Source organism: Etheostoma spectabile, chromosome 17, assembly GCF_008692095.1.
Source record: "Etheostoma spectabile isolate EspeVRDwgs_2016 chromosome 17, UIUC_Espe_1.0, whole genome shotgun sequence".
Taxonomy (NCBI): Eukaryota; Metazoa; Chordata; class Actinopteri; order Perciformes; family Percidae; genus Etheostoma; species Etheostoma spectabile.
This window is the reverse complement of record NC_045749.1, coordinates 11,688,455-11,712,822: the sequence shown is the minus strand read 5'-3', so window position 1 is coordinate 11,712,822 and position 24,368 is coordinate 11,688,455. Positions and strand designations below refer to the sequence as shown.

General features: G+C 41.6%; 1 protein-coding gene across 12 annotated transcripts in view; it reads left to right on the top strand.

Moving 5' to 3' along the window:
- The window catches only part of pax2a (paired box 2a), a 28,251-nt gene extending 5,272 nt beyond the window's left edge, over positions 1-22,979 (top strand). For 4 of the 12 annotated variants that reach the window (XM_032541548.1, XM_032541551.1, XM_032541549.1 and 1 more), the window contains 9 exons: positions 1,994-2,079; positions 2,254-2,373; positions 3,320-3,364; positions 9,791-9,966; positions 12,028-12,148; positions 18,185-18,400; positions 19,523-19,624; positions 21,070-21,156; positions 21,359-22,979. In XM_032541548.1, coding sequence (XP_032397439.1) covers positions 1,994-2,079; positions 2,254-2,373; positions 3,320-3,364; positions 9,791-9,966; positions 12,028-12,148; positions 18,185-18,400; positions 19,523-19,624; positions 21,070-21,156; positions 21,359-21,480 — 1,075 coding nt within the window. In that variant the 3' untranslated portion in view covers positions 21,481-22,979. Of the gene's footprint in view, positions 1-1,993; positions 2,080-2,253; positions 2,374-3,319; positions 3,365-9,790; positions 9,967-12,027; positions 12,149-18,184; positions 18,401-19,522; positions 19,625-21,069; positions 21,157-21,339 lie in introns of all 12 variants that reach the window. The other 8 variants (XM_032541554.1, XM_032541556.1, XM_032541555.1 and 5 more) reach the window with 3 other exon arrangements.
- Positions 22,980-24,368: the final 1,389 nt, after the last annotated feature.

Here is a 24,368-nt window from a genome sequence, read left to right as displayed (position 1 = left end):
TACAGACTATTTTGAATGTCTAAGGATGTCTTTGTTTCTAACATGTGGTCCTAAATGGAGGATTCGGAAATATGTGGAGGAGGGAGAAAGTGAGGAAGAGAAGTATAAGAGGCAGGCAGGGGGAGAGAAAGACACAGTGGACCTCTGGTGGTCTCTGTGGTTAAGGGGATGACCTCTGCTCTAAAGAGGATGTCCTGGCTTTAAACACATTTTTCCTGCATGAATTATTAAAGATTACACAGAGACTGGGTTGCACTTTGTTTTGTTGCCGCAGAAAGGAGTTTCTCCCCGCTGCAACCTGCCCAGTGGACAGAGGCATAACCATCAGGCCCTAAGCGGCTTTCAATCATATTGATCTACATTTTAATCTTTCTTTGGGGATTAAACACCCAAACACTGGTCGTTAATTCACCTATCCAAATTGCTTATTCAATATCAACAACATAGACTTGAAACAAAGTCCTTGAATTTATGAGGCTCCCCCGAGTCATGAGGTCAGATAACTGTTGTTGTGGGATGTTAGAAATTCAAATAAAATATTGATGTGTGTTTTCTGGAGGAGGCTAGCATTTGTTGCCCTGCCTGAAGGAGAGAGTATGGAGGACACATGAGAGGAATGAAAAGAGTATGATGTACATTTGTGCCCCCAAGGAAGTTAACCCCACAGCCGCCTTGATTCACAATTGATAGCTCATTGCTGGATGCTGCATGCACGTGAATGTTGTTGCCTCATCTGCACTCTGTAAAAGTCTGTTTTTGTCACACCTCTGGAGTATGATGGCTTCCATGTGGGATTTCTGTCTGTACACAACGCTGCCTGTTATTCAATGATCTCACGTTCCTCTGTCAATCAAAAGGTTTAATGCAATGGGATCATGTCCCATAAGCGCTAAAGCTGAGCTTGTGTCATACCCACTGCAACTTTCCAAAAATCCTCTGTTTTACAAATGTAACATTATTTCTAAGGCCTCATATTTTTGTCATCTTTAAAGTTTTCCGATTATTGTGATTTTTTCTTTTATTTTATGCTTATTTATTTTAATGTGCACCACAGATTAAAAAAAAACGTTGATGTGGCAGTGGTCTCTGGTTGGGCCAATAAAACACAATTGCTTTCCTGTCACATGTAATTTATAGATCCCCATTTGCATTTGCTGTTCCTCTCCGCCATTCATCGTCAACTTTTCTATCCTGGAGTCCCAATCAATAGCTCTGATACTCAGTGAGCCTGGAGAATTCCTGTTTGCTACAATGAGCAACAAAAAAGACCAAAAACTGCAAGAGACACCGGAGAGGTGACAGAGAATACAGGGAGGAATAAAGAAATTTAACGGAGAAGAGTGAAGATAGAAAACAGGAAAGAAAGAGAAGAGGGGTTTAAAAGACAGGCATTGTAAAGTACAGTAAAACAGAGAGAACACTGGACAGCGGAATAGAAATGAGAAAAGGGGATGAGGTTGGGAGAGAAAGGAGTGAAAGATCAAGTTTGAGAGATGGAGAGAGTAAAGGGAGAGCGAGGAGAAAAAGGGAGTAGGGAGCAGGAGAGGGAGATTATTAGAGTTGGCCAGGTAGAGCCAGTGAAGCTGATCATTGAGGTGAATTGATGTGATTTCATGCTTTGTTTGCAAGATCATTCTGACCAAAGTGCAATGAAGACTTTCCCACCACATCACATCTTACTGGTATGGGGACTTTATCATATTTCTAACCTCAGAATCCAGCTAGATTGAATCCACAATCTCAGGGGGCAGCCCCCATTCAGCCTCACACAGGAGCAGAGAAATTGCCCCTAAAGCCCTGAGATTGGCTATTTGTGACAGGGGCCTGAATATGAGGATACAAGCGCCCCAAACGACAGAGCACTTGTACATGCACAGGCGTAAGTGAACGTGATGTGCCGTGTTTAAGTGTCCCGGGGTGGCCGGGCTGGTGTGAAATCTCCATGCTCTGGAAACAATATTGATTGATCCGTGTCTGTTGTTCACTTTACCAGGATTATCCGCACCAAAGTCCAGCAGCAATTCCACCCGTCCCCTGACGGATCTGTTACACCGCTCTCCACGCCTGGCCACACCATAGGTAAGCGTGAATAAGGCTTCACACAGATTACAGCACAGTCAAATGAGCAGAAACCAGCTGCTGAAACAGGAGGAAAACCCCTAAACATGAACATTTATATGCATTTTTACATACACATGCACCTGAATAAACACTCTTTCTTTACCAACACACTAACTCAGCTTTTTCCATCAGTGCCCAGCACCACCTCGCCCCCTGTGACCAGCGCCTCCAACGATCCTGTAGGATCCTACTCCATCAACGGCATTCTGGGTATCCCCCGCTCCAATGGCGAGAAGAGGAAACGAGACGATGGTAAGGGAGACACAAGATCCCATTGTTTTCCATCCTTTTGCAGTAATTCTCTCCATCACTCGTCTCCTACTTTTTTCTCTGTGTGTGAAGAAGATGGCATTTATGACAGCGCTGCAGCCAAGTGTGTTTCTGTGTGCTGTCTCCAGTGACTTGTTATGTTGTATATCAGGCAGGGCAAGTGTTGAGAGAGAGTTGCGATTTAATCAGCTTTTTGATGCCCTGCGTTTACCATACGCCTACAGAGCTGCATCTCAATTTTAAACCATGTTCTGACGTACTGTAGATATCCCATATAGCTGTCATACAACTGTAATCCCCCTTGGCAAGGCATCAGGCCTGCTGCTCCTCTGTAACTTAACAAAAGGCAGAAAGAGAAGCTCTGTTGTGAACCTTGATACTATCAGTTACATACCAGTCATTCAATATGCTGCACTGTTTAGATGCATAGATGCATTTTTTACTGAATTATATTTTATTCTGAACAGCATAAAAACAATCAATAATGAAATATGTTGGTGAGACGGTATAGGCTACTACACTACCAGGGAAAGAAAATAGACCTAGATATGCTCAAAGATTAAATGGAAGCCTATAGGGTCCAAGACCAAATTTCACATTCCTAGGCAAGGCAATAGAGTGGACACACACTGCCTGAGGGCTAATAGATTATCGGTTTTGCAAACAATTGGCTTTTTTTAATGCCTGTGAATTAACATGTCCCGGTGGAGGAGCTTAACAGGTGTAGGAACAGACCGGTGGAGGCAGGGAGGGGGCTGTGTGTGTGTGTGTGTGTGTGTATGTGTGTGTGTGTGTGTGTGTGTGTGCGTGCGTGTGTGTGATTATGTGGTACTGCTTTGATGTGGCTGATGGGATGAAATGAAAAATGATCTCAAAGAGCACTCATCAAAACAGGCCACTTCCTTCTTTTATGTTTCTGTCTCTTTAGTTCTCTGGAGTGGCAACCACTTGGATGGAAGAAAAATAGGACATTGTAAGTTGAAGTTAGACAACCTTCTCTTTTGCTTTGGTCAATCAGATCACACTACTTTCTTCTCAATGACTGTTTTTGCTCTTCCAGGGTTGTGTTTTTATGGGGACGGGGTGCGGGTTGACGGGGAGAAATTAAAATGAATTAAGCTAAAGTGACTGTAGAAAATCATGTTTTCCATGTAATGGCATGCAGTTAAATATACAGTAGTGTACAGGCTAATGTATTTAGAACTGTTCAATATGCAGTTTATTGAAAACTAAAAAAATATGTTTTTCATAATTCAGAACTCTGCATTTCCAGAGATCCACTGTAGCCTTTGTGAATAGTTATTTATGTTAGTTTTCAATTGCCCACATTTTCTTAAATTATTTCCACATTGTTGTTATTTTACAAAAAAAGGTACTAGTGGTCCATCTAGCAAAAAGTAACCTGTTGAAATGTTAACATAACTCAGTAAATTCATAAATGTGTGAATAGATAACTACTTGAATAAACACATTAAAAGAAGGGGAGATCTATAAGATTTTAAGCTTGATTGTGTTAACTTGACCATGGTGAGCATGAAAAAAAGCATTGCACAGTCCTTGTACCACTGGTGTTTTGATGCCGGTGACGTGTGATCCCGGTGTGGCTGAATTCAGTATTTGCCCTTTGAGGAAGAAAAAGGTCCCCATTACTGGAGGGCTGTAGAGATAATGTAGTGTGACATGCGTTATGTACACTGGGTCCCCGTAAGACGAGCTTCAGGGACATAGGTGCCATAAGAGCCATTAATCTGTCCTTGTCATGTGTTATTGCAAATTAAAAGTAGCATGTTACACTGGACGGCTTCAAGTGAAGATGGAAGGAGGTAAAAGAGAGATAGAGGAGCCGCGGAATGAGAAAAAAATGTGCTTTTACAAACTGATGAGGGAAGAAGAACGTCCGGGCAGCCTCATTGAGAGTTGAGCAAGAATTAGTTTTAGGATTTGCGCATGCATACACACCTATGCATGTAAATGTGTGTTACGTGTGTCTGTTTGTAACTCCTTGGCTTCAGATGCTGCTCACACAGTGAGCATGGTGACATTTAAGAGAATTTGCAATTCTGCAGAGAAAAGCTATTAATTCACAAATTAACATCTCCCCTCCTCTCCCTCCCTCTGTCTTGGATGTGCAAGCTATCGAAAAGACAAAAGAAATAGCCTTAAGGGGGGAAAAGAGAGAGTCTCAGCCCTATCTGTGGAGAGATTGGTTTGCATGTCTGCAAGCAGCGATACCAATTATGCCAGTTCTGGGAGAATGCGTGTCAGTGCACCCCATCCTTGCCCCCCCTTCCTCCCACCACCATCACCACCACCCCAGCCTGAATCTATCCATAGCCAGATTTATTTGTGTATCTCATTACAGGAAATGGAATGTTGTTCCTGCCAAATGCATTAATAGTGAAGTGGGGAAATTAGCCTGTTGTACAGCATGCTCTCACTTAGTCATTTAAATCTATGGTACAAGTAAAAGCCAAGAAACGACATAGAGGGTTGGGTGACAACTGCTGTCAAATTTGTATTACAGTGCTAAAGTTTGGGCTTTCCAGTCCTTTCTCGAAGATGATTTTGAACACAATTTTTTTTTTCTGAGACATACATGCACCAATTTTTTTAAGGCAATTGAGTTTTTTTATTACAGCCGCAGCTTTATGTAAATTCAGTGTTTTACCAGTCTAGCACACAATGACAGGTTACTCCTGACCTTGCTGCTTTATGCAGGCAGGTTGATGTGACCTAACTGTATGTTTCTCTCAGCGCTGGTTAACCACGTCCTGGATGGAACCAAGCGAAGCTCTGGGGAGGACAGGCAGGGAGCTACAGTGATAAATTAGATGAAGAAAGCAAAGGTCATAACTTGTGATTGTAGCGTGGGTGTGGGATGAGTGTAGAAGGAGCTGATGAAAGTGTGAGCGTGGAGAAAAAAATATGGCCCTGCAGGTTGTTCATTCTTGACATAAAAAAAACGATCGACCAGCAGCCAGAGTCATATCCACCTTGTTCAATAGCTTGAGGAAAAACTGAATACAGTCACTGTTTTGATTTGTTCAAATAATATTTATACCCTTTGGACATTGTCGGGTGGGTATCTTTTAACGCATATGACCCATTTGTGGAGTTTGAATCAGTTTGTTTATGGATTTGAACCCCAGCTCACACTGGTTGGCTAGTCAAGCCAGTCCATGACAATGAGTCAATAGAGGATGCAATGCATCCAGAGCGAGACAAATAAATGGAATCATGAGCGCCATGATGGCCCTGATGGGGTGTGTATGAGAGAGAAAAGCCCAGGTTTGAGAGGGGCCACAGAGCGTAACATAGAGACAAGAAGCTGTTAGGGCCCCGACAGTAGAGGAGGAAACAAAAGGGTCTACATTGCATTTCTCCCCCTCATTCTTCTCTCTCTATGTCATTCTTTCTCTTCAACATTTCATCTCTCCTCTTATCGTCCCCCTCTTCTTTCCCGAGTCTTGCAGGTTAACCACTTGCAATCTGCAACTTGGCTGCATGAGCATGAGACCCAATGTACAGTTGTAAACAACATACAACGAGATCAGTCACAAAAAATATAAGGAGAGAGAATTCACTCAATGAAGAGGAATCATGTCAGAGAAAAGTCAATTACGTGCAGCGATGCCGAGAATTAATGGAGCGACACATTACTCAGCTTGAGGAGGGAGAAAAGGCAAGAGAAGAGAGGGAATACGTTAATTGCATTTCCACAAATACTCGCCACACAGGGTGGCAACGCTAAACGGCAGACTGGACCAGAGGAGGGAAGAGATGAAAGCAGTTGAGGACAAAGAAAAACAAGAGATGGGAATGAAGTCATGCCAAAAAAGGAAATGTATCCTTTCTATCAAGTCATTCTTGTCAAGGGTGATACACTATAATTTAAACTTATTTCCAATGCAAACCAAGTTTGTGTTTCCTACTTTGTGATGCAGCAATCTGCTTTACACATTTCTCTGCTTACAGTTAAAGACCGACTTTCTCTCCCACAAGATCTACAGCCACCCTCTTGATTATGTTATAAACTCATAAACTGTAAAATAGTTTTACTTATTTATTATAAATGTTCTGCTTTGCTCCAGATCTCAGACTTTAAATGAAAGTAAATAAAATAACTAGAGTGCTTCAAAAATATTATCGACGCAGCCACAGTGATGGCAGTGAGGGTAAATATCAAATAAGTACCACTATGCCTGCTGACAGTCAGTACACTGGTTGGTGGTGCTAAATCGAATTAATAAAGCTCTTAAACATGCCACAACATAACAGGATCTTAACAGCCATGGCAGTGTTGCTGCCTTTCTCCCTCTCTCTCCCCCACCCCACCTCTCTCCTTTCCGCTTCAGAGATTTCATAAATATAGCTAGCTTACAGGGAAGGAGTGTTCACCCTCTGGGTATACCAGTTTGTTTGTGCTCTCTTTTTTATCAAGTATAACTGCATTTTTTAAAACATCAACAAATTATACCACAATTTGTGATAGAATCATTTCACCTATCAGCAGAGGACTCACAGCCTCTGATCTAGGAAACCCTGTGTCATTGATTTACGAAGAGAGCCAGGCAGTGTGCAGGAATTCATTTGCCTTTCAAACAAGCACCTACCTCTACTCTCCGCTAAGTTATCTTATCAGAGAGACAGGGGAGATGAAAGAGGGACATAAAGTGCCACCATGCCACCGCAGGACGTTAACATCCCCCTTAGAGACAAAGCAAAACAGCTTTTGATACCATTGTGGTCTAGCTACTGCCATTGGTTAATGTGTGTGTGTGTGTGTGTGTGTGTGTGTGTGTGTGTGTGTGTGTGTGTGCACAAATGGCTGAAATGAGAATGAATATTAGTAAGAAAATGATTCGTATTCACAGAATTGTTAAACCAGTAGCGTTGCAATTTTTGGGACATTGAGTTGGTACAAAGTCCACTTAAAATGTTTGAATAAATTATTGTGAAAGATGAAACTTTTAGACACAAGGTCAAACACCGTCCGTCTGTTCAACGTGATAAAATTTACCAGAAAGCACGTTGCTTTAGGGTAGATGTGTGAATGTCACTGTTGGAGAGTCTTGTTTTTATCTCGGTTTGTCTCTTAACACTTTGGTGTTAAAATGAAGAGATGCAGTCTGCTGGTAATGTGGGAGTGATAAGAGAATACCTGCTGAGACACCCAAAGGGGTTGAAGAAACACTGAGAAAATGAAGCCAGTCAATGAGACACACACACACACACACACACACACACACACACACACACACACACGCACACACGCAGTCTGACAGTCGGGCTTCACACTCCACTTGACACGCTGACTGTCAAAGGATGAATCTGATTTACTGCAGCTATCTTGTGATATATGTCAAACATGAACCTCTAATGGCAATTTATGAAAATAAATAATTTAGTATTATTTCTTTTTAAAGGCCAAATCAGTAATTCTTTGACCGCATACATTTGAAATATATTTACATACATAACTGCAAATTGTGAAACCATGATTACATTTAGGCCTGTTTTACTCCCATTTCTCAACCATGACTGGTGTAAACAAACCTCATAGTTTTGCTAATATAGATTTAGTTTATTGTTAGTCCTTGTGTGAAAATGCCTGTCAATCAATTAGCGGGTTCCAAAATTGGGTTCTTAATTTTGCTAGCGATGCTTTCATTTACGCTAAGATCACAGAAAGGGCACCAAAAAGTGTGCTAAAATGGGAATCTATGTCGTTTTGCAGCCAGTTCAGAAGGCCTGATTAAGTGTGTGAGCGGTGCTGAGAATAAGCATGCTCCTCCACAGTGAATGACAAACACTATTGATCAAGCATGCCTCTTTTCTCAGACCAGCTGATACAAGGTAATGAATTACTCCATTTTCTTCTGTACCACAAACAACAATTGAGTTTCTTACAGCATACTAATGATGCAACCCCAACCTTTCACCTAAGCGAGCTGTTTGAAAATGCAGCATGTGCTAAAATATTTGGTTAACTGATGGTAGGAAAAACTGATTCCTTCATAAATGTTACACAAAGCTAAAGCCAATATATTTTATCAGAGAAACACACATACACACACTCTCCCATCTACACGTACACACGCTCATACTCAATCGCAGTCCTCTATTCCACTCTCTCCATGGATCTATTTCTTGGTGCAAGTTGGGTTCATCCTCTGGCCTCAGCCATTGAAAAAAGGTCAAGCAGGCGAGCAGAATGGCAATAACGCCCCTGAAATGGTACCATCAGTGGAACATGATTGATCAATTGAATTCCATAGCACAGAAAAATGTGGGATTAAGTAGAGTATTATACGCACAATGAGTTGAGGCATGATGTTCATTCCAAGTTCATTTCGCCTCCCTCCTCTGCTGGCGGATCAGGCAATCAATAGCGGCCTTGCATATCATATATCACCGCTGGCTCACCCAGGAGAGAACATAATCTGCTGCAAATTTAGAATGACAGATTTGTATGCGAGCTAAAGCCCTCATCCGCTGTTGGTGGCGGGGTTTAAGGAGGAAGGGAGGGTGGCAGGAGGGAGGAAGGCAGTGGAGTGGAGGTTCCAGGGATGCTGGCTGGAGGTTTTAGCTGCAGATTTTTTTCTTTTCTTTCAGTGTTCAGGACTTGATGAGTGAGCAGAGGGAGAGCTGCAGCGGTAGCGGCGGGCTCCCTGGCCAAGTTGATAGGGTCAGAGATCAGGGGAACGACGGAAGCATAGGCTCATTTGTTTATATAGAGTGCAACCGGGTAAGGAAATGCATACGCTTGCCCTCGATGCCCCGTCCTCATTCGGCCCCGTCCGCACTCCATTCTGTTTTCCCAAAGACAGGCAATATGTGGGGGTTGGAGTGAGAGAAAGAGAGACAGAAAGAGGGAAGGGTAATATGTTCAGGAGGAAAATAGTACAGTTAAATAATGGCCCTCCATTTCCTGCTGGCAGAATGGAAGGCTCTGTATGTAATCGTCAGCCCTACTTTCTCCTCCTGAAATACACGCTCTCCTTTACAAGTATATATTTGCACTGAAGGTAATCCATCAATTACCATAGACCTATCACATGATGACTGTGCTGATGGTGGCCACGAGGGGAGGTGGGGGGAGGCAGAGAGCTGCCTGACTGAGTGTATGTGTGTTGAGAGGTAAATAGGGAGACAGTGAAGAACAGAGAAGGAGATAAAAGGCAGACATGCTGGTGGGTCTCCCTGAATTTACTGCTGCTCCTCATGCTATCACTCTCACACCCGTTGACATCTAACAAACAAAAAAATCTCCTTATGCTTATGTCACATTGCTAACCTGCTAGAATAGGTAAATCAGGTAAAAAAGACTAGAGATATGCCCTGATGCAGCATCTTGTCCTCCCCTCCCCTTTCCTTATTCCTCTCCCTCTTTCTTTAGATGGCTCAGATGGCTCAGGCCCGGGCAGCGACTCTCAGGGCAGTGTGGAGAGTTTAAGGAAGCACCTGCGAGCAGACGCCTTCACCCAGCAGCAGCTGGAGGCCCTGGACCGTGTGTTTGAACGTCCTTCTTACCCTGATGTCTTCCCCACTTCAGAACACATCAAACCTGAACAGGTTGGCCACACAGATTTCTTTCTACACATTGAAATTCACAGCCCTCAATGACATCCTGGTTTCTTTCTTCTCTTTAAGTTGTAGTACGATAATTTACATTGATTTTATTTAGCATTTTAGAGAGAATAAACTGGTACACACAAAAGTGACAAAAAGCTCTAAACAACTTCTTGCTCAAAGCAACCTACAAGCCTTCAGCCTATTACAGAAAATAACCTTTATTTACATTCATTAGACTGTTAAACAACGAGAGACTATTAATTGTTCCATTGGAACTCTATGTGGGTGCCCATGCAGCCTTAGCAGTGCCCTAATTGAGTTCATTTTCATCTTTGCACGATCGCGAAGAATTACAGCGGCGATAAATCAGAGGGACAGCCCCTCAGCCTGCTATACAGCCCCTAATGCAGCTAATTACCAAAGTGATTTCTACGGCAAGATCAATACCAAAACGAATTGGAAATGACTTGCAATCACAAAGAGTGGAGGAGAAGGTATTAAAAAGGCGAGAGAAAGGTGGAGGAGGGGGGTGAAAAACGGCATCAGAATGGTCCAGAAAAATCAGTTTTAATTTAATGTAATATTAATCAGGCTGCTTTCCACTCTTTCTGTGCACCTCTTTTTTCTCCCTGTTTCCAACACCCCCTCCTTTTCTTAAACTGGTGAAAAGGTGGGATATTAGGCTATTAGGGGCTTGTCTGGTGTCTGCGTCAGGGCATTAAAAAGCCATTTTGAAGAGGCCAGGCTGAATAGGCCTCATCCCTCCCACACTTCTGGCAGCCATGTGGTCAGGTCATTCAGGCCTCTCTGTGCTTGCCACTCGCCCTCCGCCCAGCCCTGCCCTGCCCACAGCCCATCTGCATGACAAAATGGCTCTTGTGCCGCTGAGGCCCAGCAGAATAGAGAGGAACATCCAGCCTAGTGCCAGGGAACAGTTGTAAGCAGACAATTAGAGTTTATCTGGGATAGAGACAGACAAGACTGGGGTCACCAGCTCGCCCCTGTGGGACCCCTGTCCCATTGAGACAAACAGATGTACACACGCACCCCGACACAAACACTTGCAGACACAAAGATGTGCACACACACTTATCCTTTTCAAGAAGATGAGGGAAGACGGTCAGGAAGTGTCGTCTCATTATCAAATAGGATTCATATCACAGTTGCTAGCAGAATCTTAACCTGAGATTAATGTGAATAAAGACTTGTTGTTGGTTTATCCTTACATGAAGTTTCTGGTGCAGTGCAGCAGAGTGTAGCAAAAATTGTATAATATTAAAGATGGCTGCAGCTGTACAGTATTCTTTTATCACATTTGTAAAGATATTCAATGAAAACCTCTAATATAAAGTTAAAGACACAAATAAAAGTATGAAAGGCGTTAAAAACAATACACCATATTTTATAACCCCGTTTTATGTGTTCATCCTAGAGGCAAAACAACATTTTGAGGTTGTACTCCCTTTTAAAAAACCACACCACATGTCTCTCCTGTAACAAAGCCCTGAATGTCTCCTCCCTTGACTGGTCACAGGGATGACTGCAGTGGAGCACAAAGAGCCAGCTGACACCCCGTCCTTTCACTCCTCTCCCAATCCCTCTCTCATCCCTCTCTCCCTTTCTGCCTTTTCCTCAGACAAGCCCTAATGCATGCATACATCATAGGTCTTGTTAAAGCATGGGGTTGGGACACGTTGGCAAAGCCGGGGTGGGGGGGGGGGGGGGGGGGGGGGGGGGGGGCACAGAACATACAGGAAATATTCAGAAGAAGAAGAAAACACGGTAAGCGGATCACAGACAGCTTCCTCAGTACACTAGGGGTTTCCTTCAGACATATTTCATATTTAACTGGAAAAGCTGCTCTGAATGTCGCACACAAAGTGGGCTTGCATGTAGTGCATGAGCGATATTACCCAGATCATGGTATAATCTGGTGAAATGTGAAATTATTTCATGTAAAATTGTGTATAAAATTGTGTGAATTGCTCTTTTTGATTGCCACCTCTACTCACACATGCATTCCGAAACTGACATATTTTTGCATTTGTTATTCGTCTACAGGCGAATGAGTACTCACTCCCATCCCTGAACGCCGGCCTGGATGATGTGAAGCCGAGCCTTTCCACCAGCACCAGCTCCGACCTCGCCTCCAGTGTCTCCCAGAGCTACTCTGTTGTGACAGGTACAATCTGACTCACGCTACATTGATCCCTAAAAGAATACACACAGCTGCAGCAGGTCGAAAACATCTGCAGCAAGGTGGCCGATTCACTACTGAGAACACAAACATAGTGTTTCTAGCTCTGCCGCAACCTCTTTCCATATTGTTTTATGGCCTCTTCCTATCTTTACTCTAAAAGTTTTTTAGTTTGGTAACACCAAGCATATTGTATCCCATCCAAATTCCCATACGCCCCCTCCTACCAGTGAATCTGTTTTCCAAACTGTACCTTATCATCATCCTCCTGATATAAAGCAAATCAGTCTAATCAATCAATCCCATAATCACCAGAAGTCACATGTATGCACTACACATATGTGCACACTATAGCAGCATTTAAATATTGGAGCAAGGGAAAAGACGACTATACTGCACTTGAACTTACTGAAAATGTCCTATGCTGTCATTTTTCACCCAGATTACACTTTATGACACTAATAATAGTAACTGATAGTACTGATAATCATAAGTCAGTTGTTTGTGCCTTCACTTCTAAGATGTTTTTTTGTGGATTAAATTATTAAAATGTAAAACTCCACTGATTTAAATTAACTTTTTAAAAAGTTCTTTGGTCAACTTTGACGGAGCATTGTGAAGAATCATCTGGATATTGTGTCATCATCGAGTAATCAAGATTTTGACTGTCGCTTCCTGATGGCGGGAACATTTTCCAGCGATATTAAATTCTTATCACAAAATGAAAAAGCTCTCTTGAGCCACTTTTTGAGGCACTCTGTATTTATTTCAGAGGGACAGAGCGAGGTGATATATCATCTGAGCCCATTAAATCCTACAGCCCTTTCACACGCTGCTCCTAACTGGCTATTGTGTTAGCCCAGATTGGCCCGCTAACAGATTGACTGGGAGCATTTCTCATAAGAGACAGCTGCTGTTCTCGCCACGACACAACGTTGTCATCAAAGCTATGATAGCCTGTTGATTGACAGCGGCTGGAATAGCTCCGTTGCTGCCTGGCTGCCTCATGCTGTGGAGAGAGAGACCCAGTTACAGATGAGACATTGAAAGAAACACTGATATTACAGGTTTTTACCAACTGCTGCTGTTTTCAATAGTAACTGGCAGGTGCAGTGTATTGAATATCTTGATATATATTAACTATCTGTATCATGTTACCCACACTCACCCACCCTGTATTGCACTATGGCTTCTTTTGCTCTGCTGTCGAGGTTGATGGCCGCCTGGTTAATTGAAATGTTGTTTCAATGTGGCTGCTGAGGCTCTTTCCCAGGAGAGGTTAGGTTTACTGATGGCCACACTGACTCCAGAGTAATATGCCAGTCTTTTAATAAAACACCCATAATTATGCTGTGGGCATCAAAGTCAATGAGTCCAGTGTGTGTGTGTGGTGTGTGTGTGTGTGTGGGGGTGTGTGTGTGTGTGTGTGTGTGTGTGTGTGTGTGTGTGTGTGTGTGTGTGTGCGTGCGTGTGTAAGAGAGAGAGGGTAAGTAAAGAGGAGGCCAGCATGATTGAAAACTGCAGTGGCCCTTCTCAAATGATCCCTACAGTCCAGCACAAACTCAGACACAGAGCTATTGGAAAAGAAAGACTTTTTTATTCCTGAATATGTGGGAGGTAGATTTTCCCCAGAAAGTTGGGCCTCAAGAGAAGAAAGGTGTGTTTTTGTCTTTTATGCTGGGCTCCTCCCATGAAAGCGGTCTCGCTCTGGGGAGCACACTCATAGCAGGTGGCATTCAAGCCACCTGGGGGCCAGGGGGCCTCCCATAGCTATACATGTGAGGGCCACAGATTGCACAATGAGCAGAACTAAGAAAACTTTTCTTAGAGTGGACTATGACAACAACATATTTTACCACAAGCATTAGAAAATGTGTCTGAGTATTTTGAGCAATTAAAGTCAGAAGTAATATCCAGTAAGCTTTTATTATTTAATTTTAATGACTATGCAAAGTAACGCATGAAGCATTTGATTGGGTGTAGGTTGTTACTGCATAATATTATTTTTTCTGCCATTAGCAAACCCTGTAAATCGGAATGTATGCCAAGGCTGAAAAATGCTAAATTACCTTCCACACTTAGGCTGGGATCCAATTATCAATAAATTATGCTCTCATACTGGATGGAGCTACAAGATTATATTCATTCTTTAAATGCTTTCTGCTCCCAATTAAAATTCACACAGTTATTGATCTTGTTGATTTTTATGTCCTGAAATTTGCATAATCTATTAAAGATGAATGATTAATGAAGTGCTCAGTTTTGCGTTCCAAGGGCGCGAGCAAAAGCAATGTCACCCATCTATTGTGTCCTCTGTTTACCCTGATGTGTGAAAAAGACGACTACCTAGGAAGGAGGTTGGCGCCAAATCAGAGAGATTTAGGGCACTGAAACGCACCACTGGAATTTAGCAAGGGACACCAATTATTTACAAATTATCTCTACTGCACAAATACTATTTTTAGATTCTTAACATGTAAATGCGAATCATTGTAATGTTAATATTTTGTAAAATAGACTACATTTGTTAATGATTCTTTGAAATGAAATGATTCTCTTATTTTCTGTTAAGAAAACCATGATAAATGAAGAAAATGCTTGCTAATTTGGAGATTATATTAAATGTCATACATTTACTTTTTACCATGTTTACAGTAGCATTGTGCATATCTGACTGATTATGTCCAGTGAAAGAACACTGTGAACTGTTCACTGCATCCATGGATGGAACAAAATGTCATGATTAATCCTTGGTTTCTGGCTCTGGTCCAGCATGTTTGTGTCTGCACAGTTTTCTATTGATACCTGAAAAGAGTAAACAACATGAAGTTTCCTGCAGATCTGATGCATCGTAACTTTAGTTATCCTAATCCTGAGACTTACGGGACACAAATGATTGTAAAATGTTGTAGCTACTTAGTAGTTAAATAGAGTTATGCCAAATGACAGTACAGCAGTCTTTGTGAAGGCTGGGCTCCATAATCACTCTCACTAGCGCATGTGGGGTGGATGGGGTGTAAATGGGCACCCCTCTGACCTTCTTTGAGCAGACAAAAAGATCCTGTGTGTTTCCATCTCTCTTTAATAGCTATCTACCTTCTCTCTTATGTATCTCTCTTTCTCTTGCAGCTGTATTAATTAGGTGAAAAAACATAGCTTTATTTCAGATTAATTTCAGCTGAAATGTACACCATACTGAGCCGTTCATATGACTTGGCTGTACCAGCCATTCTCTGCTGGGTGGCATACAACAAGCAGCCACCTAACCTGTGGTGCCTGGTGTGTGGCCTGGTGACAAACGGCGTGTCTCAGATCAGAAGCGGCAAGCTCGGAAATTAATGTTTATATCACCCCCCACAATAGCACACTAACCTTTGAGCACACATTGGATAATGAATGACTTTAAACCATCTGGATGGGGAATTCAAGCTATTTGGCCCTGCAAATATTCTTTACTCACAACTGGTGGAAGCCTTTTACAATCATTCTTTTGTTCCTTTCTGGTGTGAGTGGTTATAAATGACCACCTCTGTGGTCATTTATGCAGTAGAGTGAAGGCTGTACTTGAGGCGAACAGGAATGTGTCCCTGTCAAGGTAAATTTTACATTACATTCTCCATAGACTTCTCTCCAGAGGACGTTGCCCTACCTACACAAGATAGAAGTTTTGCTGTGATCTTGAACATACTGTAGGAATAAAAAAGTTATCTGTAGATTGAGTCTCAGCCTTTAAAAACAGTTCTGGCAGTAAATGGTTTGCTCACAAAAGTTGCTTGGTGTACGTTTAAAAATGAAATGCTCAATTGAGAGAAGGCTGTTGTGGTTATATCTGGACACATCACTCTGAGGGACGTTGTAGGTTCTTAACAGTCCATTTCTATGGTTGATGGGATCTGTAGATGTGGTATCAGAGGTGAAGCAGAGACAGATGTTGGAGAACTCTATAGCATCTCCACTCTTTCAGAGATGTGTTTGCTGGGGAGAAGAGTCCCTAAGGACCCTGAGTTTATCTTCCATCTCCATCATCAGGGCCTGTGATTTGACAGGCTCCCTTTAGCCAGACTCTGCCTCATCTCCAGGACAATAAGCAACACCATGTCTGATTAGTTTCAAAGTTCAGTGGTCTTGAACGCAGCATTTGTATCAGTTGTTGTTGCGTCGTAACCACTGTCTATTTGACAATGGTTGCTCAGGCGCTGAGAAAACCAAAGCCAACAGTAGTATGCAGGAAGTCTCAGATACAGTGTAAACAGACTTGGCCTGGGCTTCATGTATGGCACCCTCCGTCTTTTACTAAAAGTGGGCAATGCAGCTTCACACAATCCACTTCTCTTAATTGTGACACAGTGATTAAATTATCTTTTATTAAAGCCAAGTCTTGTTTAGAATGTCTTTGTACGACATGTTTTTGTCATGGGTTAGGCTCACTTTGATCGTGAACGTGGGTAAAAACTGTTATGCAGCTGATTAAGGTATAAGTTGAATATAGAGCTTTTTGGCTAACACCTCAAAGCATCTACTGTATGTTCTTATATTAATGAATGCTTTTTTTCCAGGGGTGGATTGGGGTTATTAAACATTCAAATCAACCTCAGGGTAACTTGACTTTTGAAAGCTATTTTAACTTTATAGACTTTAACAGAGTATATGTTGGATATAATTAACTAAAGTACAGAACTGAGTGCCAGCCATTTGCAATCATCCCTATATGTGGACCTTGTTTCCAATAAATTCATAGCATACTTGGAAGTGCATGTGACGTCCATCCAATTAAATGCAAAGCCCACTCATTAGAATGTGTCTGGTCATTCCTGGGATTGGTGACAACCATCTTTTTAATGATTTGATCACAAGTTAAAAAATGTACATTGTTGAACATTGTGCTGTTCCCTCCGTTACAATGCTATTTGTCTCAATAAGATGAAAGTATTCTGTGTAATTGCAGTACTCGGTTAAAATTCACGTTTGCAGCTGTCACTAAGACAAAGAGATTTGTAGAACCTACTTTAGATTTCAATGGAAAAGTGGTCTGTTACGTTCCCTGGCATTTGGTTCATAGGGCTGACAGGGTTGCATCCCCCTTTCATTGAACAGCCCTTATCTTAATGAGGAATCGCAACACACAGTGCTGTTGTAAAGTAACAATGATGGGGGAAGCAGCTAATGAGGCTATCATAGTGTCGGGAAAGAGCCATCTCTCCCTACAGGCCCCAGTGAACTGAACAGGCTCTGCGGCAGACGTGGAGAGGCCGAAGACAGAGCTCACATTGATTGCAGAGGTTCAAGAGGCAGAGCCGGTGATATGAAAGATGCCAAGACTCATCAGCCAAATTAGATCAAAGTGTAGAGTTTTGACCTGTCTGTGAGTCGATTGTTTGATTATTTGTGGGAGTGATTTTGTTGTGAGAAAGCAGCCGTGAGATTATGTTGTTTGTTTTCCCCAAAACCATGGGGAAATTTTTTACGTATTTGAGCATGATTGATCAGGCGCAATGTGTTGTTGCAACATTTCACTGGTGTGTTTCCACTTTGTTGAATGAATTACTGCTGGGTGCATATGAGATTATTATTGTTATATGCTATGCAAAAAACAAATCAACTGCTTAAGATTGCTTATCAATTCAGAATTCATACAAAATGTCGGGTCTTGAGTTGGTAAAAGATAGGAAATAAATGTATAAAAGCAATTGCACTTCTTGTAGTGTTACTCATCCTTTAGGCCTCCTTTAATTCATACCATAAATCTGTTAAGGATTTGGAGTCCCCTCTCTGTTTGATTTATTGCCCTGTGGTAGTTTTCTGCTATATGCATGACAAATCTTCAAACTTCCGCAGTGAGACTTTTGATTTGTTTTGCCTTCTGCACTGAAGTTTTCCTTTTGGTTATTTGGGCATTTAGAAAGCTATACATTCATCTTTCCATACATCTGAGTGACTGAAGTGAATGTAGGCTGTATGTGTGGGGTTGCATGTTTACATTATATCTAGTTTTTTTCTTTTTCTTTTCTTTCTACCTGGCAGACTCTCACCCATCATATCCACCTTCCATGTGTGTAAAGCGAGAGCCCCATGAGGCATCCTTTGCACCCTTCACCCCCTCCTCTGTTGAAGACTCTACTCTAGCCGACATCTTGTCCCACCAGTCCAGCCTCTCTGTAGATGCCTCTACTTCCAGCTACCCTGCCCATGCCCACAGTCACTGCTACAGCCAGTATGCCAGCCAGCCTTTAATAGCAGGTACAACTTTATCCATAAGGCCCTGTAGCCAGATCAAACTCCAATCATGCTCACTCTTTTAAGTTGATTTACCTCTGTGTTCATAGTTTAATAACTTTTGAAAACACACCAAATTAAAGCGTCTGACTCTCACGTTGCAAAGCCATCAATCCCATCATGCTTTGTGGCCCTTCTGTTGTGCATACAGAAGCACTGACTGTTTGCTGCTCATTAACAGTGACTGCTCTCTCCCCCTCTCCACCCTGCATTTCTCCAGCTCTGACCCCTTGCTCGTCTCTCGGGTTAACAAAAGGCCTCCAGGTCCCTCCAGCCTCGGGACAGGCCCAAGGTCTGAGGGGCCAGAGGAGGCTTAAAGAGGAGGGTGCAGAAGCAGAGACTTAGGGCTGATGCTGATTGTGTCCCTGTCTTGTGTGCCCCTTCATCCAGCCAGACCCAACGCTGCCACTGTTAATTACAGGACTGAATGTAGAGCAGACAGAGCTCTCCTTGGCCCGATGTTCCCGTCAGTTTTAAAAGCTGCTTAGGACTTTGGTATATTAATGTTACAGCCCTGTCAGTCTCTGATCGGAGCATTTAATAAAAGCAATTTAAGTAACTTTCCTCAATATAACATGGAAATTACCCTGTGATATAGGCTGGTGACTTGTGCAGGGTTACACCTTTCACCCAGTACATGCTCCAACTCCTTGCAACCCCAGACTGGATGAGAAGTTCAGATAGACACCAATGGATAGACAACATGCAACTTCATGTAACTTGCTGCACCATTTTACATGTTTGTGGTCATTTTAAGCATTTGTGAACTATTTTTCTTTAGAATATTGCAAAATGAGCTTTCATACTATAAATAATTAAATGGTGTGAGGCATTGTGACATCTTGCCATTGCTTGGTATTCTCAGTGACTATATGCATACACTTCACTTTGGAGCATTTACTGTGTTTCTTGTTCGTGATATGAATATCATGATTGCAGCATTTAGGAATAAATTATTTTACCTATAAAATAGAAAAAGATGTTTTTATGCTTTACCAGCAAGTAAAGCTTTTAAAATATACATTCATTTTCAACTTTTCTGTGTTTAAGCATCCATGTAATAATTTTCCTCCTGTGTGACTGCAGGTCGAGACATGGCCAGTACCACATTACCTGGCTACCCGCCTCATGTCCCCCCCACAGGACAAGGCAGCTACCCCACCTCCACACTCGCTGGAATGGTTCCTGGTAGGTGGCACTACTCCCTTTTTACGATGCCATTAATTTGACTTTTACAGGTTTTATTTTCAGCTGGTAGTCCCCTTCAGTTGATCTTGTTGAGGCCACTTTAATTTAAACAAGTGGTAATGCTTTTCTGTTATGTCTTTAACAGTATGCATATAACACATCCAAAAACACATTTGAGATACTGAAGAAACTTTAAAGCAATGCTTTTGACTCAAAGGATTGAAACAAGCTTGTTATAGCTTTGTTAGACTGCGGTTAGCTCGTGGTTAGCGTCTGCAGTCGAGGACATTAGATGAACTTGATAGGCGATCACCACAATCAGTGGCCGTGTGATAGGACAGTTCCTCTCAGTTACACTCCAGCTCCCAGCGCTCATTACCCTTGCCGTGTCCACACAGCGCACTCTCACCAGCCTCGTCAATAAACACTGCTTTTGCTCCTCTCCTCGCCTCCCCGGACACCCAGGGCTGCAGACCGTATCTCTTTCCCCTCTACTTAACCTGCAGTTCAGGTTCACAGCAAACAGTTAAGGGTCAAAACACAGAGGCGTGGAGGGCCTGTAAATATTTAAATCACTATCTCTCTCAGGGATGAGCTTGAGTTACACAACCAGCAGTGGGGATGCTATAGCTGCCAGCGTGTGTAGATCTCTCTTCCAAACAACTGAAAACACAATTCCCTTTATTGCTCTGAGACATGTTCCTTTCACACTGACCAATAATCAAAGCAGGCGTGCAGTATTTACAAGTGAGCTCAGTGTGCATGAGGGTAACATTTTAACATGTACATGGAGGAAAAAGCTGATATCTGAAATTAAGAAAATTACTTATGCGTTATTGGTTTATTTGCCACTGGAGAGTGCCTATGTATATACTCACACTCACACTGCTACTTTTTCAATCCAGAGGTTGCATGTTTTGTCATCTGGTAGTGAAGGATTTAGTGACTGGCACCAAACACTGTTAAAGCAAGGCCATTCTTCAGTAGCTTCATATAAAACCCAGCCTTTATAGTCTCGTAAAAGTAGGAAACCTGTGAACCCACAGTATGGCTCTCTGACATCCCGTCAGCGTCCTGTCCTTTCCACCACGACCTGCCCAGGGAGGAGCGAATAAGAGTCTATGAGAATCTTATAGGGAGTTTTAAAGTGAAGCATCATTGCTTAAAAGCAGTAGAAAGTACACAAGTCCTAATTTTAGGAAAGAAGAGAGGAAATCCTAAAGACTAACAGAGGATTAATAAAACAATCAATTCACCTGAAGGGACTGTGGAGGCAATCTATACAAGCAGCCAGGATAAACTGCAGAAACATTCTTTTGACAAGAGACAAGATTGCAAGAATGTAATGTAAAAATAATGTAACTTTAAATTTTTTACAAAAGCTGTCAGTCATTTCAGTTTGTTAGCTCTTTGCTAATGTATGTTTTTATTGATTTGTTCTCTAGGAGGGGACTTTTCTGGAAATCCTTACTCTCATCCACAATACACCACTTACAACGAAGCATGGCGGTTCAGCAATCCAGCATTACTAAGTAAGCATCCTTCTCTTATATATCAAAAAGTTTTAAACATACTGTAACAATAATAATCATATAAAACAAAATAATAAAAAATCTCCTGACACCATGTATTCTCTGTCTTCGGAGTTTTACACACGTCTTACATGATGTTTGACCTCGTGGTTTCCAACGGCTCGTTCTTCTGTTAACTTTCAGGTTCCCCTTATTATTATAGTGCCGCATCCCGTGGCTCCGCACCTCCCACTGCTGCCACTGCCTACGACCGCCACTAGTTACTATGGAGACCAGTTCAAACTGCAGGGCCAGGGCTTTGGCCTCCATATTGTCCCTGTCTAAGAAACACTGAGGTCAAAGGGAAGCAAGGTGGAATCCTAAAGGAAACCCCGTGATGTTACGTGATGTGGAGAAAAGGATCGTCGAGCTCGACCCCGGGTGCATCTAGCCCAGCTTCAGCGTCACAGACATTGGGTCTAAAGGGCCCTCGGGCGTTTAGAACTCACCCATCATGCCCTCAATCTCTCACAGGCCTGAACATTTCCAGAATGACTTTAAGAGATTATATAAATATATATATATATTATATATATATTATAAAAATATAAAATGAAGAAAAACAGTGTGAAGAATACCATGTGGAAAACAATGTTGTGGGTTTTTAATTTTTTGTTTCTTTGTTGCTGTTGTTGTTATTTTATTCATGGATCCTCACATTGCTTTTATGTGATGAAATGCAGTATTGGTCCAGGGGAGATGACATTGCTTAGCTTGATGATGCAGCGATGTGAACCAGTGTTGCAAGGCATCTTTGACACTTAATGAGATCGTGGCTCCACATTGCTTCACTCTGGTGCTTTGACTACGTCTTCTGTCCCACATACACTATCAGATAAACACAGCATGTCCTACGTTTACTGACCCTACATAAACCAGTGGCAACATCACACATCCTGTAGCAAACAATCAGATGTAAAAATTTAAATCATTTTGCAAAGTATTAAAAACATGGTGACCACAAAATGGCCTTGCCAGAATTTCAAATACTTTAAATTATTTTTTTTCTGTCACTATTTTTAAATGTAAAAAGGTTATCAAAAATTCTTTCAGAGTAATTGTCACATTTCCCTAATTTCCCAGTCATGTCCATGTCCACGCATGATCATCCTTTGCTCTTTTTTTGCACTATAACCTCAGCTTTGTTAATTTATTTGGTACATTCGCTTTGGTAAATTCATTTTAATTAACCTACCAATTTTAGACATAAATTGATACTTTATGTTGGAAAGTGTAGGTGTTAAAACACAAAGCAGACAGACAGACAGACAGACAAGCTTTTGTGTATGCTTTCGAGTTTCTGAGGAGTTTGTAAGCCAGATCCCTATGGCTACATGAACAAATTCTATTCTCCTGGGTTATAATCCATTCAGCTACTTAGTCATACCACTAGAGGCCTACACAGTTTAGAAAGCTGTACGCAGTTGAGCTAACCAACTGTAAATTAGCTTCAACAATTGCCTTACAAACCTGTTTTTTTTTAATGTTCAAAAAATTTTTATTGCCTTTGCAAACACATATTCACCTCCCTCCTTGATTTATGCTTTACTCTGCATTGGGACTGAAAGGAAATACTGATTCAGTTTGCTTTTTGGAAAAAATATTTTGTGAATGTACTTTTAACTACATTTGCCAAAGACTTAGTTTGATATTTAATATTTTATTTACAGTATATGTATGCATAAATAAATCAGTATTATCTTTTAAATAAGTAGTCAACACTGAACATGTATGTCGTAACTCAACAGGCGAACAACATGATGCATATGACTGTAATGAAAAAGTTGAAATTCAATGACTCAATACTCCATCGGTTGCAACAAAATGCTGCTTTGTAGAATGATTTGTGAATAACGTGAAGACAATTCTTCTCTGTAAATATTACCACACACACCATTCCAGGATCATACTAATGTACTGGCTCCCTTTGTAGATATACAGACTGAAAAAACATGCATTACATTTGTGTGTTAATGTAATGTTGTGCTATGAGGAAAAGCACAACTACTGTATAACCTGTGACTACATAGTAGCAGGTTTCAGATGCTAACATCACATAGATTGTCTCTGTCATTTTATTTTGTTTTCATGATAATGTCATGATAATGTTTTATGTCACTATGCAATGAGTTAAATGGCTTTCTGTATCATATTTTGTTGTTGGGCTCAGATTAAGTAATCCCCATGGAGAAAAGCATAAAAGTTAACAAGTTAAAAGACTTCCGGTGTGAAATGGTTTCTTTCTCATTTCACTTTTGCTCCACCAATTCCCTTAAATAAATGCGATCAAACTGAAGTCCTTGGTAACAATCAAAGATATTGTCCTGTTTGCTGTTAGTAGATGTTGTGATCATTATGTTAATCCAAATTACAGTCATCTGTGCCTCCATGTATAGAAACACATCCACACGTATTACCTGTCACCCATCTCTCCTCCCTCCCTCCACTCTCTCTACCAATACAACACTTTAGGGCACGGCATCCAAGATGAAATTGACTTTAATTCCACACAAGTAAATACATCATCTGGTACTGGGTTAGCTGTTGTTGCTGAGGGCACTGGATAAAAAAGAAACAGACTGCGTCCCTGCTCTTCTGGAGAAGCTATCCTCTACAAATTGCACTTGGGATTTGCCTATTTCTGTCTACGTGTAGCTCGACATATCTGAAAATGAAACGCTGGCGCAGAGTGCAAGCCACTGTCATTCAGTCTTTGCTTTAGGAAGCGGAGCACCTCTGAAGGAATGGGTCTTCTGCTGTTGTAAAGATGATACAGGAGATGTGTCACGGACATAAAAAGGATTTCTGGTGAAAATCTATACAGAAAGCCTTGTGGCCTCAATCATTGTTCTGTTTCAGTTCTGTTCCAATTATTTTTGTTCACATGAGAAATAAATTCTTTTATATGTCAGTCGTTGAGTCGGTGTCCCCTCATTATTAACCCCATAAGAAAATGATTCAGAGTTCAAGGTTCCCGGGGAGCGTTCCTGCTGCTGGTATACTGATGTTTGGTTTTATGAACAGTCAAGACTACAGAAGGCACTCACATGGATTACAGCTCTCAAATAAGAAAGACATGAAAGATGCAGAACATGTTGTTTGTGTGTATCAGTGTATGTTTGAAGAAGTCATTTACATTATGATTTCTGTAGAAATTAGCCTACAATAAAAGG